The sequence below is a fragment of the Squalius cephalus genome, assembly GCF_949319135.1.
Source record: "Squalius cephalus genome assembly, chromosome: 20".
Classification (NCBI taxonomy): Eukaryota; Metazoa; Chordata; class Actinopteri; order Cypriniformes; family Leuciscidae; genus Squalius; species Squalius cephalus.
In genome coordinates this window covers 3,424,121-3,440,969 of record NC_137141.1, presented here as the reverse complement: position 1 = coordinate 3,440,969, position 16,849 = coordinate 3,424,121, and the positions used below count along the sequence as shown (strand labels likewise).

At 38.0% G+C, this 16,849-nt stretch overlaps 1 protein-coding gene across 1 annotated transcript in view; it reads left to right on the top strand.

Annotated features, from left to right (window-relative positions):
* ttll5 (tubulin tyrosine ligase-like family, member 5) overlaps positions 1-16,849 on the top strand; it is a 147,885-nt gene that overhangs the window by 32,361 nt on the left and 98,675 nt on the right. Inside the window, exons 13-15 of the mRNA XM_079853170.1 lie at positions 5,156-5,237; positions 8,396-8,457; positions 12,687-12,778. Coding sequence (XP_079709296.1) covers positions 5,156-5,237; positions 8,396-8,457; positions 12,687-12,778 — 236 coding nt within the window. The remainder of the gene's footprint in view (positions 1-5,155; positions 5,238-8,395; positions 8,458-12,686; positions 12,779-16,849) is intronic.

Sequence of the window (16,849 nt, the reverse complement as noted above, 5' to 3'; positions counted from 1 at the left end):
TTTGATCTTCCCTAGTTGGTGCTTATTTATTCTCCTCACTGTGAATATTTTGTGGTGATGTTAATGGGCCCTCCCAGCACACATTAAAGAGCCACGAGAGCCGAGAGAAGCGAGACGTAGAGAGCGAGACGGCCTGTGAGGGCTGAGGTGCGGGCAGGACCGGTGTCTGCTCCTAATTGAGGGAAAATGCGTTGCACATGGGCTGTTGGCTGCTCGCTGTTTGAAGCGGAGTGTGAATGTGTGTGGAGCGTGCTGTTTGTGTTTGTACGCGTGTTCCCAATGCGTAATTAGTGATTAGTGTGGGTCTCTCAGCTCGCGTTTAGAGCTGATAAAAGAAAGATGTACTCGTCTGTTGCTCTGTTCAAGAACATAGTGATCCGCTGAGCCTGCATAGACAGTTGCTGGCTTCATTAGTCTTAGGCAGGGTTGAACAATTAACATGGGCTGCGTGTCAGGGTTTGGGTTGATGAAAGTAGCGAGGACTCAAATGCAGAGTGATGGGTTTTTATTAAGCATAAAATAAAACAAAAACAAACAAAAACTACCCCGTGGGGATACAAGACAGGCAGCAAGACTTTACAAGAACTGGACTTGGCAGGAACGGGAAACATGAGGGTACCTTATACGATGAACCAGCACAGGACTGCAAACACAAGGAGAATAAATTGGGAAGCAAACAAAAGAGGGTAATGAGGGAAGGCAGGTGGGGCAAATTAACCAATAATCAGGTAACAAGAGCGGCGGGGTTAGACACTTCGACAGGAGAGCACATGGCACAAGGAAACATACATGACAAGCCATGTGCTCACACCAAACATGACTAAAACACAAGCACATGGCCTGTAAAACAAATCACAAGCCATGTGCTAACACAAAACCGCAGCCAATGAGAACACTCATAAGCCACATGTTCACACAAAACATGACAACATGAAAGCACACAGCCCGTGTAAAACACAAGCTGCGTGCTACATGGTACAAGACAAAACAGGAGTGTCAGGGCTCTGGCACAAAACCAAGAAATACACTAGACAGAAGTGACAGAACCCTGACACTGCGGGCAAACATGCTACCGAACTGAACATAAATATCCCCAAATTCAAGATGCGCGGAAATAAATGTTCTTATAATAGTACTAAAATTAATACGGCATGGCTTGTCTAACTATAAATGTGCGAATATCGAGTGTCAAGCCAACTTTATGCGCGTTATTATGTTCATATTCTGAGTCCGCTTGCCTGTTCCTGTATCTAGTATAGGCTACATCCCCAATAAGGTGCGGGTTTGGTCTTTTATATCACTGTATTTTGTCCATTGAGTTACTTTAAGTGTCCTGAGCGCAGGGGAATCCTGGAGAGTGAGGTATTGAGGGAATCCCCAGTTCTGAAGCACAGCTCCACGATATAAAGTTAAGAAAACTAAACAACCGAGAGAAATGTATGTCTACTACCTCAGATTTAACGTTTGATCTGTACATCAGCATCGGGGAATAACATAATAATCTTGTTCACGGTAGAGAAAGCTGCTTACATGTGCAAAACTAACTGAAGACTTCAATGAAAACACAGCTTTTGTGTCTTTATCAGCTTTTCATAGATATACTGGCCCTGATAATCATCACACACACTTACCGCTTGCTGCATTTCTGTAAATCCGTTTTTATGAATGAGTGAGTCTCTCACCCCTTGCTCTATAGTTTTCTTCGTCAACAGCCGCTTGCGCCCCCTGCTGGTGAGCTCGACTAACAGCTATAGAGATTATCAATCGCAATCTATTGATATTCCTGCCGTTCCCGGATTTCAAATGTTGTATTTTCTGTCAAATTTGAACCACTGAATTTGTGGAAGCGAATTTGTAAAGCAAAATAAAATGGACCGATAATTCCCTGTCGAATATTATAGATTGTATTTTTTAAACGGAATTAATATTTTGGAAGTGAAATCTAAAAGGTGAATATGGATTATTGAATATTTAATAATGAAAATGTGTGTGAAATGTTTTGAAGTGAAATATTTACAGCTTAAATATACAACCATGTTGAATTTCAGCCTATAAAAATGCAAGCCCTAAAAATACAATGCATTAAAATGCAAGCAGGATTATTAATGCGATGCATATTTATTTCAAGTAGTGCAATTCAACAAGCTTTTTTAGTTTCATTTTCATTTGTCATTATTTTACTTCCATTCTTTCACGACTACCTGTTTGTTGTAGTTCATTATTTAACCAGAAAAGCAGTTGACTAGTTTACGAATCAGTGTTTTGGCTTTTGTTGTAAAACCTAATGAGCTGCCTACATCTTTATCCAATAATACTATTTAAAAAATGTGTTTTTTAACCCTCAAACCCTCAAAAGGTTGCTAATGTAACCACACCTTTAGTCTGTGTTGCATATTTTGCTCGTTAGAAGATGGGGAATAAAGCAAGCATTTTGTTGTCAGGAACCAGCAGTAAATGTGTTTTTCTCAGTTCACTTCAGCCTCCAGTGCCTGTCAAACAGAGGCTCTGCCTGTGATCCAGGTCGTTGTCACAGTGTTTTGTGGAGCAGCAGGTAAAATCTTATTCAAGAGCATCTGGTTGTAGTTATGGATTTATCCAAGTTTTGAATCCCGTCAGCTGACGAAGGCCCTCTGATGAGTGACGAGAGGTCTTCAGGGATTGGGTAACCAAGTCCAGATGCTCTTACATGCACATCCTACCAGTTTACAAATACATGGATTACTGTATACCATGCAGAACAGGTTTACGAAATACTCATGTGTGACATAATCTGGTTTGGGATCTTTCTTGAAAAATTACATAGGGTCAGAGGTGAACTGAAACTGGCAGATAGTTTATAAATGCACTTTTTATTTTTTTATTAATCGAGCAACTGCTTATGAATCAGTGGAGAAAAGTTTGTTAGAGTAAGAGGTACATCAAACTCAAGCTGGTTTTTGGGTCTGAAACAACTCAAAACAGTTTTCAGTAGAGCACAACTTTACTTTTAAAACTTTAAAGACTTGTGAGCTTTTAAAGGGATAGTTCACCCAAAAACAGTCAAACAGTCATCAGTTATTGGGGCAAAATACTGAAAAACACAACTGAAAAAAAAAACCCACACAAAATCACACAGACACACTGATAGAAATAGTTTTCACACAATAAATATTAAAAGCATTTATGTATGTAATCTTTATTATTTCAGTCTCTTGTTTAGATTATCATAGATTTAGCCATGTAATTAATAGTTTTGTGATGGATTCTCATATTTAAAGATTGAGTTTCTAAATTTGGGACAGGAGGAAAACAATAAATTGTACTCTTAAAAGACAATAGGCAAACATTTATATTATTATTATTTATTTTTTTATTTTTTTAAATGAGGCACATGAGAACTGAACCATCATTAGTCTAATGATATAGACAGACACAGGTGAAGTGGGAATAGTGGGATCAGCTGTTGATCCCTTTGATGCCATGAAATTGAGTATAAAGTAAGCAGGCCGACACAGGCTTATTTATAGCCGATATTTCGCCCCGCTCTATGAGCTCTTTAAAACAGCTCTGTTTACACACGAGCACACACACACACACACATTCAAACACTCTCTCTCTTGTGTCAGTGAATGTAGAAAGGACACAGAAACCCCCCTTCTGTTTGATAAAGACCTGCTTTATACCTGAGAGCATTTAGAGACACATATAGGCTCTGTTCCAAAACCTAGTGAATTGCCTACATAGGCAACATTTAATATTTGTCCGTCTAAACACACGCCCGAAGCCCAAAGTGACCTGTACTTGCCTGTGTTTCTCTCCATCTCGGATCATGTGGACAGAAAGCCGCCTGTTGAACAGCGTCTCTTTCGCAGCTCAATACGCTTTTACACGTGACGTTACATGATTCGACATGATTCGACAGCCCACCGCTTTAAAGGAAAGGAATAGAAGGCGGCATCATATTTTTGTCGGAAGCCAAAATCAAAAACAAAACTAAAACATCAATTAACATTGACTAATGCTAATCAAACACCAACGACAGTAAATCCCTCACTGCTCTTGACTGAATAACTTTTGTAGCTTTAATAAAGATTCATCTATGTTTAACTTAAACAAACTATCCAGTTATTTTACATTTGATTACTTTATATTATTCAATTTCTGTACTTGAATACTACTGTTACTGTTACAGTTATGTCCAGTTAGTTTCTGTGTTTTGGTCTTTTATATGTGCTTTTGTCTCTGTTTCCCGCCACTCATCTGTTTCCATGGTTAAGATGGTTAGTTAGTTCAGTTCAGCTGTGTTTAGTCAATTACCTTGTTTGTGTTCGCTACTTAAGTTGTGCCTTTGCTCTCACTCATTGTCCGGTCACCGTCATGTATAGATGTGTTGAGTTAATGCCTGTCTGTTTTTAGGAGCACTTGTTATTAAACTACGCTGGGAACTTTATTCATCTGTCTTCGTCCTCCTTCCTGCACACACATCCGTGACAGTTATGACCTACTTGAGAATAAAGCACTGTTTATTTCTTTTGTATCTTTGTTCTATTGTATTTATTTGTGCTGGCGCTTGTATTTTGTTTATTTGTTCTTAATTTATTACTGACTGTTTATTTGTCTTAAAAAAAAAAACCTTTATATTAGTTAGTTAGGCTAGTAGTTTTTATTGTGTATGATTGAATCGAGAATTGCGAAATTTTGCTGGTGTCATAACAACCATATTTATTAAAATACAAGGTTACTTGGGTCAAAAACACATTAAACATTTTCACTTTAAACACCAACAAAAAATTCAGATAGTGACAACCACATTTACAATACATCTGCATAGTTTTTAAAACTAAACTAGCTGCTTTTCTGACATGCTAGATAATTTTTATGTCATAATTTATCAAAATATCCTAATTCGATTAGTATTAAAAGTGCAGTGAATGCAAACTTTCTGGACACCAACACTATCAGCCATGACAGTTTCAGGAGAGAGACACAGAATGATCATTTAGAGGATTTACTTCTGTATGTTAAAGAGGTTTTCAATGTGTATGTGGCCTGTGTTTCTTCTTCCATTACTGCTTTAATCTGTTAATTTACATTCACAGACGGCTCTCAGTAGCACTGGCCGCCTCTGTGTGGTGTGTGTCCTCCCATTCACCCGTGTGTGTGTCTCAATTCGCAGAACTGTATGGTTTCGACGTTCTCATTGATTCCAACCTCAAACCGTGGCTCTTGGAAGTGAACCTCTCTCCCTCATTGGCATGGTGAGCAACGCACACACATTAATCCTTTGATTTTTCCATTTTCTTATGTGTATGCTGATGTGTACAATAACTGCTTCTTCCTAGGCTTTGGGTGTTTGTGTTCTGCCTGTGTTATACAGGCAAGTGCAATTTGAGATCACTGCGTTTTGCGCTTTAAATTTCCATCACATACTGCCATTCAAACAATGGATTTTAGACAAATATAGAAATGCAATCAAATGTGAATTTTTGGCCCCTGTGGCACCATATTTTGACTGGGGAAAATGTTGACAGTGATGTAGATCACAGTTTAGTTTAGGGTCCAATTCTCACTAACTATTAACTATGACTTTTGCCTCAATAAACTCTTAATTACTGCTTATTAATAGTTAGTAAGGTAGTTGTTAAGTTTAGGTATTGTAGGATTAAGGGATGTAGAATATGATCATGCAGAATAAGGCATTAATATGTGCTTCATAAGAACTAATAAACAGCCAATATCCTAGTAATATGCAACCAGTTAATAGTGAGAATTGGACACTAACTTAAGTGTTACCTTTAAGTACACTGGGTTCAATGGACTGTACAGTAGTTTAACAAAATGCAAATGATTGAGGTGATGAAAGACTTTCCAAAACACTTTCAGTAGACAAAAACCCCACAAGACAGTTGTGAGTTCCAGGACTTTTATAAAGTGCATGCCATTTTAAAAGACTGTAAGTCTCATTTTTATCCATGTAAAACTCAATATGGTGTAAAGAACATCTCAAGCATTCCTTATGAACTCACTGATCTATGCCAGAGTATATGTCATAAGTGGTGGGATCAAATCGAAGCCTCCATGAAAAGCCTATTTCAAAGCGTGACACCAGATGAGAGGAAGGATTTCCCGTTACAGGTGATTTGGTCGGCCTTCAAAGATCTACTCAATTGGATGTTTTCAGGTCTAGACATGTCCACAACTGGATCAGAAGCTCTGATGCTCTGCATTAAAGGGTTAGTTCACCCAAAAATGAAAATTCTGTCAGTATAATTACCCTCATGTTGTTCCAACCCCGTAAGACTTTCGTTCATCTTTAGAACACAAATTAAGATATATTTGATTAAATCTGAGAGCTGTCTCACTTCTCCATAGGCTGCTAGGTAATCGATATCTACCATCCAAGAAAAGTTTGTAAAGACATCGTTAAAATAGTCCAAGTGACTACAGTGGCTCGTTATCTCTGTTTTGAAAAGTCGTTATTTTTGTTTTGTTTTTCGCACAAAAAGTATTCTCGTCGCTTGATAAACTTAAGGTTGAGCCACTGTAGTCACTTGGACTATTTTAACGATGTCTTTACTAACTTTTCTGGGATGGCAGATATCGATTACCTAGCAGCCTATGGAGAAGTGAGACAGCTCTCAGATTTAATCAAATATATCTTAATTTGTGTTCGGAAGATGAATGAAAGTCTTACGGGGTTGGAACAACATGAGGGTAATTACTGACAGAATTTTCATTTTTGGGTGAACTAACCCTTTAAGATATTGCAACCAAGTGAGGCAACCACAACCGCCATCATTTGACAGTATTCCATCATCATCAACTGTATGAACATACCCAACAGTCATCGCCTGCTTCTTGGGAGTTGAAATGAAGGGTTAGAAAACCAACGTGCGTTTCCATGCAAGTGGTTGCGTAAAGACTGGTGAAAGCCATAGAGCGAAGAGTTTTCCCAGGCAACTCTCTCTCACCACTAACATTCAATTTTCTAAAACTACTAATGAACATTGTCAAGATGTTCAGCAATGACATTCAGATTGTCATTGTCCAGTATTGTTCGTGTGATGGTTTGTGTATCACAAGCTGTTATGTTGCATTTGCTATCTTGGATTTTAGGGGTTCAAGTCAAGCGCATGTCTCGGATTTGATCTGCAAAATTTTAGGGTTTTTGCTACCTACTTTTGCAAACTAGCCTTCGTTTTTCGCTTGATCTGAACCAAACCATTGCATAAAGATTCTCTTTAGTCTGGTTGCCAATAATTATAATTTTGATTCACTTCTGTGACGGGATGCCAAAACTTTCAAAATGGGTGTGAACACTTTTACTAAAACGGCTATAACTCTTGAACGGAATGAGATAATTTCAGCAAACTTGGTACACCTATGTATGGGCTCGGTCTTGGTCGCGTGAAGAAGGACTTTAAAATGAAAAAAACAAACACGAAAACGGCTATAGCTTCGCAACAGTCAGTCCGATTGACTTGAAAACTGGCATGCGGTGTCTTTGTCTAAGGTGCTGTGATTGTCTACGAGAACATTCGCTTATCTCAAACACAGCTGCCGTCGGCCAGTAAAGTTCTAGCGGCTGTCAGACAAGGTTATCAGAGGCCGATCGGAAGGAAACACGCTGGGCCTGTTTGACTCACGGCCCTAGAAGCCTGTGAATTAGAAAGAAATCGGCCACCAGGGGGTGCCTTCACGTTTTTCACGTGCGTAAAGGATTGTATATCACACAATTTTTCACACACGCCCACATCATTCATACCTCATGGTAGAACTCCTCATTCTGAGCAACTTTGCCTCTAGGACAACCACTGTCAATCGAATCATTCCTTAAATATTTGAGACCTCTTTTTTTCAATCTATGATCTACAGACTTGTTAAATAAAACATATATTTTTGTGCATGGGCTTAAAGTGCTTGAACCCCTTTATGTGCTGCTTGCAGCTATATTCTGTTTACTTTTTTTTAATAAACGTAACTGTGATTTAGAGTTACCTTCGTCATCTTTGGATGTTACAAGTATTTATTGTACCTAACTTAATAAAGCAGGCTGTGGGACAACGAGAAATGGTTAACTCAAAATGTAAGTCCGTATGCAAGTTCAAGAGACTTTATTTAAATGAAATACATACACTCCTATTGTCACGTGCCAGTAATTATCCCTCCGCATCCCATAGGTTGCCGATCCCTGATATAGACAATTGGAATGATGGTGTTTGCAGCTTGACACTGTATAAATCACCATTCAATTTCACTGGATGGAAATGAGCAGCTTAGACATTCTGCCCAATATCTGATTTTGTGTTGGAGTGTGCTGTGTTGTCTTAAAGGCTTATAAATCAGAACAGTTCACTGGCCCACAAGGTTTACATAACAGTGCACTAATACTTTTCCCCCCTTTTTATATTTCTAGTGATGCTCCTCTTGATTTGAAGATAAAGGCCAGCATGATCTCCGATATGTTTTCTCTTGTGGGTGAGTTTCTTTTCCCAGGCTCAGAGTTCACAGTCCTCTACCACTTCACCTCAGTCTCATGTTGTAAATGTTCTTGTATGGTCACATTTTCAAACCACAGAACACCCATAACTGCAGGTTACCATCAGTGGCCGTGGGCATGTGGGTCACATTTGTTTGGTGTAAAGTAATGACTGGTTAAGATGATGGAGGGTTGTGCTTTCCTCCCTGACATGAGGTTTTATAGGACTCTATGATTTTTATGATGCGGAAAACACATTTGAAATCACAGAATCCAGTATAACTCGGAATGTTACAGAATTTGGCAAATTTTGGATAAATAATCAAAAGAAGGGATACAGAGTTTATCAAATGGTGATATGGACTAGTGTCTTTTAATATTAAAACACAAAAAAACGGCTATTGAAGTCTGCATGTTGTGCTTGTCTCAGTTTGCTCTACTACACAAACTCAATCATGTGTGACGCTCATCTGCACATAAACACACAAACCTAATCATGAACCTAATCTTCAGCAGCATTTCACCATTTCATCTGAGAAAGCTATCGGCAGATACACACACAAACTCACAGCTCTTCACTACAATCCGCCAAAATAAAAGTTCAGTTTAACTTGAAGAAAATGTGACAGAACTATATTACTATTTTACAGTAGAGTATACTTATTAAACATTAATGAATATCACACAATGGGCCTCAGTCATGAAACACAAGCTGAACACATTTTTGTCTAATTCGTTCGTAAAGCCGCTCTGAAGTAATTTTTCGGATCATTGAAAATGTTTGTATTTTCAAAATGTTAGTTGGTACGAAGAAATTTACACCAGCATAATAATATTTAACGAGCTTGTGTGCCGTCTTTGTTTTTTTTGTAGCTAAGACTTGAAAACTGTTCAACTTTGGGTAAAACGCAGCGCTCGTCACTTGTCACTTTTTACCCAGCCGTCCAATCACAGTGGAGGAGGGGCGGGACAAGTACCACACCGACCAATCATCCAACTTGTACAATGACTAAACAACACTGGATAAACTAATATTGCTGGTAACTGTCCAGGTCATAGCAACCAAAGCTGTTAAACACAATTCCTCCAAAGAGCTCTCAAGCGCCACCAGCTGGCCGTTTTCATAAGAGCACCAGGCATTTGGTGGACGCATGTTAATTGAATATTTATTGTTTGGCAAATGACATTAGGCTCTTATGCATGTATGCAATATAATGGAGCCAAACCTAAGAAGAAGAGAGTCCAGAAGTTTCCACAGCGTTTCTGGACACGTATTTTGCGTAGTTTTAATTCATAGACGGGGATTATGCTAATTGGATGAGCTTGGACGCGCGCCTTATATACAAATGATTGGAATTCATTAACATACACACGTTTAACTATCAAAACTGATGTTTACAAAGTGTTTGAGTGTTGAGTTTTTAGGAAGGTCCATTTTACATGCAAATTGCTTTGAATTTACTCATATATTTATGAAAGTCTCATGAATGAGGCCCATTATCTTGCAATTTTCTTCCATGTTTGAATTTTAACAGATAGGGCCCTATTTTAACGATCTGAAACACAAGTATCAAACGCGAAACGCAAGTAACTTTGTGGGCAGATCTCGGGCGCTGTTGCTATTATACCGGCGGGATAAATGACTCTCGCCCGACGCAAATCTAAAATGTGTTGGTCTGAAGTAGCTTCATTACTCATAGGTGTGGTTTGGGCGTAACATGAAATAAACCAATCAGAGCGACATCTCACATTCCCTTTAAGAGCAGGCGCGCTTGTTCCATAGCGGATTGCTATTATAACGGCGGATTTGCCAGACGCGCGCCAGGAGCGGTTCACAGCCGAGGAGACCGACGTTCTCGTCAGGGCCGTAAAACACAGAGAAGTGACATTGGGGATGGAGAAACACACCCAAATCAGTTTCGGTTAAACAGGCGTATGATAATTTGGGTAAATGTGTAAGCTAGATTTATGCCTATTTTTTCACATCTTCATGGACACAACAATGATTTCCCTCGTATGCTAATATTGTTCCTTGTAATAATGTATGATTTGCAAAAATGAAAACTGCTGCTTCTGTGTGTAGATGAGAGAAGAGAAGTGTATGTGCGTTGTGCACACTCTACATTATGGCCAAGCATGCGCCCTTAAAATAGCATCTGAATATCATGCGCAACGCGCCACTGACTTTAGACGAGGTTTTTCCTGGTCAGTGGTGGAATTGTTTTCTGAAACTGCAAAATAGCACCAGGGAACGTTTGCGCCGGAACACGCCTCCTCTTTGCGCTGAACCGCCCCCGGGAGCGCAAGTTCATTCCCTAATTTACCGACGTGTGTCTGTGGAGGGAAAAGTCCGCTTTTGCGGCGGGTGCAAAATAGGAATGATACATGCGTCGGTGTACAAAGTCAATTGCGCTGGGTGCAAGATAGGGCCCTAAACCTCTTTTGTGCAGCACTTTGCCAGAAAAATTGAAGGAACTGTTCTAATTTATTTTGAATACATTTTTAAAAGAATATTTAAATTGTTCAAGTTTTATGCATGTGTGATTACCACTGTTTCTGATAAGACATTTGTATCATAAATTAATTAAATAAAAAATAAAATGTGATTTGCAAGGGCCTCTCTGTCTCTCTCGCTAAATCTAGATTGCTCAGGGATCACAAATCACTAATGGGGCATTGCTGACTGCTTGTGGTTTTGTCACATTTTTCCGACCATGAAATTTGACATGTGACGTGCCTGAAAAGTAATCAATACCCTGCATGCTCACCACAGCTTTAAAGAGTTCCCCGCGGGCAGGGTTCGTTAACATTAGATGGCTTGCATGGAGGAATTGTTTTAGACGCTTGCATGAGTCATTGAACTGTCACAGTTTGGCTGAAGAAAACACCTCTGCAGAGCTCATGAAAATAATCATTGCTCAAGGCAAAGTTTTGTTGTGCTTGTGCAATCGGTTGTCACCACTCCAGAAACTCTCAAATCTGACGCCAGAGAAAGAAACACTCACTGAAATGATTGATCTCGGCTCAGTGATGGTTGTAGATCACATGCTGTACTTTATCTTGTTCATGTTTATGGCAGCATCTGTGTGATCCACATTTATGATGAATACTTTACATACATTTCAAACATGTCTAGCCATGGTAGAACTGATAAACTTATGTTACATTTTGGTCGATAATTTCTATTTTGGTCACAGGTTCTATTGATAGACACTTTAATAATAAAGTCCCATTAGTGAACATTAGTTAATGCATTAACTAACAATGAGCATTACATTTGTCACAGTGTTTATTAATATTTGTTAAAAAATATTTCATCTTCTTTGTTAGTTCACGTCAGCTCAGGTCCATTAAATAATATTTACAGATACAACTTTTGATTTAATAATGTATTAAAACGAACATTAACTAAGCTTAATAAGTGTTTTATAAGTATTTTTCATTGTTAGTTCAAGTAATTAATGTAATTAACTCTTAACAAATGGAACTTGTGATGCATTATCACAATTTAAAATAACTGTTTTCTATATGAATATATTGAAAATAAGCGAACGACCTGGCTAACCCGAGTATGTTCCAGAAACTGCTAAAGACAGTTTTGTCAACACTTGACCCGTTAATACTAACACTAATGCCAACAAATACCACAGCACTTACAGTGTGTTCTTTTGTTGACTTAACTGCTTCTATTGTCTGCTAAATGATTAAATGTAAATGTTAAATGTAATTTATATCCTGTGATCAAAGCTGAATTTTCAGCATCATTACTCCAGTCTTCAGTGTCACATGATCCTTCAGAAATCACTCTAATATGATGATTTGCTGCTCAAGAAACATTTATGATTATCATCACATCATGAAAGTATGGGAACCGTAATACAGTGTTCTTTGATGAACAAAAAGTTTAAAGAACAGTATTTGAAATAGAAAAGATTGATTGATTTAATGTATTAATAAAAGTATTAATTTCTTAAAAAAAAAAAACTTTTTGAACGGTAGTGTACATCAGCAATAAATACTGTAGAAAGAGGCACCAAACTAAATATTTGATTTTATATGATATCAACTCTTTCTGGACTGTCTGCTCCAGGATTTGCTCTGCTGGTTTTCCACACACACTGCATTGCATCTGGATGGAGAGAAATAAGGAAATGATGAATAACTTATTGTCTGTAGATCATCATCAAAGCACACTTTTGTCTGAACAGCAGCTGTTTGTTGCCCTCAGGTTTAGTGTGTCAGGACCCTTTATCCCGACAGCTGCGCACTGACAGAGCTGCGCTTGACTCAAGGACGAAGAATCCTACCCAGAAGCCTCAGGTACAAATACCCACACTCTACCTTATTTATATAGTCTTCCCTGTTTAGGATATACAGTTGAGCAACACACGACTATTAGCCCAGTCATGATGATTATTATAAAACGGTTAGTTCCAGCCTTTGATTCTGATTGGTCAATAGTTGTGTTTTATTCACTATAAAACACAGCTATGACAAGCTAGTCATTTGTCAGTTGCGTCTTGCTTCTCAGTGTTCACAACAAATTTCAGTCCTTTCAATATAAATATAAATATATATATATATATATATATATATATATATATATATATACAGTGCAATGCATAAGTTAATACACCCATGCTAAAGTTGACTAAAAAGAGGAATAAAAAATCATATTTTGGAAATTGAACTTAATGCCTTAATTTAAAAAATTAGGAAAAATCCAACCTTTAAGGACACCAATTTTGGCCTCTGGAATTAAAATAGCCCCACATCATCACATAGCCTTCACCATACCTAGAGATTGGCATGGGGTACTTTCCATAAGATCATCTCTCAATGCAAATCAAACTAGCTTTTAGGCTAACTGAAATAAAACCATGCCAATCTCTAGGTATGGTGAAGGCTATGTGATGATGTGGGGCTATTTTAATTCCAGAGGCCAAGGGAACTTTATCAGGATGCATAGTATCCTAAAAATTAATAAAAAAAACAAATACTTAAAAATAAAAATCTGCCTGCCTCTATGGGAATTTAACATAGGGGTGTACACACTTATGCACCATGTATTTTAAGGAAGAACATTTATTTATTTACGATACATTATTCATTCACAAAGAAAATTGGTGTCCTTAAAGGTTGGATTTTTCCTAATTTTTTAAATTAAGGCATTAAGTTCAGTTTCCAAAATATGATTTTTTTATTCCTCTTTTTAGTCAACTTTAGCATGGGTGTATTAACTTATGCATTGCACTGTATATATATATATATAATATTTCTACTGACTGACTCACTTTGTTGCCATCTAACTGCGAAATAATGTAACTTCTGTTGTTGTTTGCGTCAGGGACTAGTTTTTCCAGCGGAAGGAAGGCTTTTAGTGATTTTACTTCATTAAAGTTGCATTGATACATATATTTTAGCTTTAATATTTGTATTGTGTGGTGACCGTTTTGTAAAAGCAATAAGGTACTGCTGTAGGTAGGTGCTGTATCATGAATAACGCTTCAGCCGTGACTTATTCAAGATACAGCACAGCCTCTCGTACCTTATAGCTTACTTAAACAACCTTGTTTTGTTTTAATAATGATAATAATAAGAAGAAAAACCTTCATGTTTCAGCAGTTAGGTGTGTCTGCGCAAGACAAAAGTCAGGAGTAATAGATGACACTGATCTAATTAGGATGATCTCTATCATTGTGCACTTTCTAGTCTATGATTATTATTTCCTATAGATGTTAAAAACGTGATGATGCCACTGTGACCCCCAGGGGTCAACAGACTTCATCGATTATGAGATTGATTAGTACTGTGCCTGCCCTCTGGACTCAATTAAAGCTATACAGACTTGACATTTAACCCACAATTCCCTTCACTTTGACCCAGCTTTCAGCTTTTTGATAAAAAAAAATAAAAATAAAATTTTTGATAAAAATTACTCAACAATCTTTTACCAAATGAAATAAATATTTGTATACATTCTCTATGTATGTTTATCACACTAAAATTGGATGGAGTTTATGGGACTTTATTTAGCTATAATAGCTATATTTTCTAGTGTGTCTTAGCTAGACATTAAGGTTTGGCTCACTTATCAATAAGCAGTATTTTTGATAGGATTAGTAAAACCCTGTTCACACAAAGTACGATAACTATAATGATAACAATAAATATAACATTTTAACGATCATTCTAATTCTATGACAATAGGGAAGTCCTGTTGGCTTCACTGTCATAGTTATGATATAAACTGTCTGCTATTCTTCTATTTTTTTCATGCCCCAATTTTTACAAAGGCAGACAATTTATTTGTTCACTTTTCAAATTGCTTGAATTCATTTGTTGGTCAAGTGTGTACGCCATTGGTCCAGGATCATAAGCTTGAGATAAGCAACCAGTGTTCAACCAACCAGTCAAGGCGCTTGAGTTTCTCCCTGGTCACTAGATTGTGTTATTGGTTCCAAATGCTTATAATGGACTCGTAATTTTTGGCCCACAGACAGTTTGGGTGGGACTCCTCAGCAACCCATCAAACTGGCTGGCAAAATGTGAAGCAGCTGTTTCATATCAATATGATGAAAAGGATTTAGGGAATTCCATGGTGGATTTGGGAGACAGCTCTCCTCAACTAACAATCAAGACGTTAAGGAGCTGATTTCCCTGTCCATTCACTGGGTTTGTTCCCCAGCGTAAACCAACGTGATCCAGCTTGATATCTCAAACTCCCCTTTTTGAGCCGTGCCGTGGATCTGCTGAGCGTTTGAGGCTTATGTGCAGGTTATAGAAGAGGTAATTAGGATATACTGCTGATTGAAATCTTTGAGTTTCTTGATACCCCATTTTTATAGTACAACTAGTTTTAATAATTTTGCGAACCTGACTGAAGTGTCCTACGGCTGAATCACAGACTACAAGTGTGACATTGCTTTTATACAACAATTTGGCGGAGAAAATATTGAAATAAAAAAAACTACTTTCTTCCGCCACAGATTCAAATATCAAGTTGACAATTGAACAGTTGAGCCCAAGCCTCTGTTACTAATTCGAAAACGTCACTTTAGAGCAATGAAGGAAAAGACTGCTAAAGTTAAGTTATTATTATGTATAGTATTACTAAGTAGAGTATTATGAGAAAGAAAGAGAAGAGAGTGTGTGTGATTACCTGTGTCTGGTATAGCTTTCATTCTCTAGGTCAAGTCATAAATTCGGAAAAAAATAATAAATCAGTTTGCCATGTCCGTGTTCGCCGATATCTTTGTCGTAACATCCCTTCAAGAGTTAAAAGGAACCCCGACTAGTGCGGCATGTTGGCCTTATAAGATAAACGTGGGCGTCAGCTATAAAAAGGTGATACACTCTAAATGTTTTTGTTTTTATTAAAAAAGCCAAAAATCCGTTCACTCGTAGGCCGCCATAGTTATTTACGTCTCAATGCATTCTGGGTAGTGACGTGTATAGGTTGTAGCCGTTGTAGCAGCTTCGTTTATTGTTTTTCCAACGTACCGGCTAGCTAGCTAAGTTTTGACTGTAGCGAGATGAACACGTCTGCCGTTCAGCCTTTTCAGTTTGTACCCGAGCGCACCGTAGGCTTAAATCAGGAGAATAACGTGGAAGACAATAGGCCTACTCAAGAGTTACATGAAAATGAAGATTATCAGAGAGTTGAGGAAGCGAGAGTGGGGCACAACAGATGGTGTCTGTGCGGCAACTGCTTGCCAATGCCAAGCGAGAACGAGAGCGTTTGCTGTAAAGAGCTCCACTTTTTGTCAGCAGCTGTCCAGGGTAGGCTAAGTATAGATCAGACGATCATACTATCGGTATAAATAATTTAATAAGTCATCTACCGCCGTCGTTTGCTTTATTTTCTCCAAGCAGTCACTATGTTGAACGCACAGAAATACCCTCTCCCCCCCTTACACTGAACAAAGTCAACACTCATCTAACTCATGTACATTTTCAATCTTACAATTACAATACTTTTATTAATAATTACGTTTGCACTGGATTGCCTTGCACTACATAGCCTATTTAAAATCTTAAATGGAATCCTCTGATAATCTTCATTTTCATGTAACTCTTGAGTAGGCCTATCGTCTTCCACGTTATTCTCCTGATTTAAGCCTACGGTGCGCTCGGGTACAAACTGAAAAGGCTGAACGGCAGACGTGTTCATCTCGCTGATGTCAAAACTTAGCTAGCTAGCCGGTACGTTGGAAAAACAATAAATGAAGCTGCTACAACCGGCTAGGCTACAACCTATACACGTCACTACCCAAAATGCATTGAGACGTAAATAACTATGGCGGCCTACGAGTGAACGGATTTTCGGCTTTTTTTAATAAAAACAAAAACATTTGGAGTGTTTTTGTATCACCTTTTTATAGCTGACGC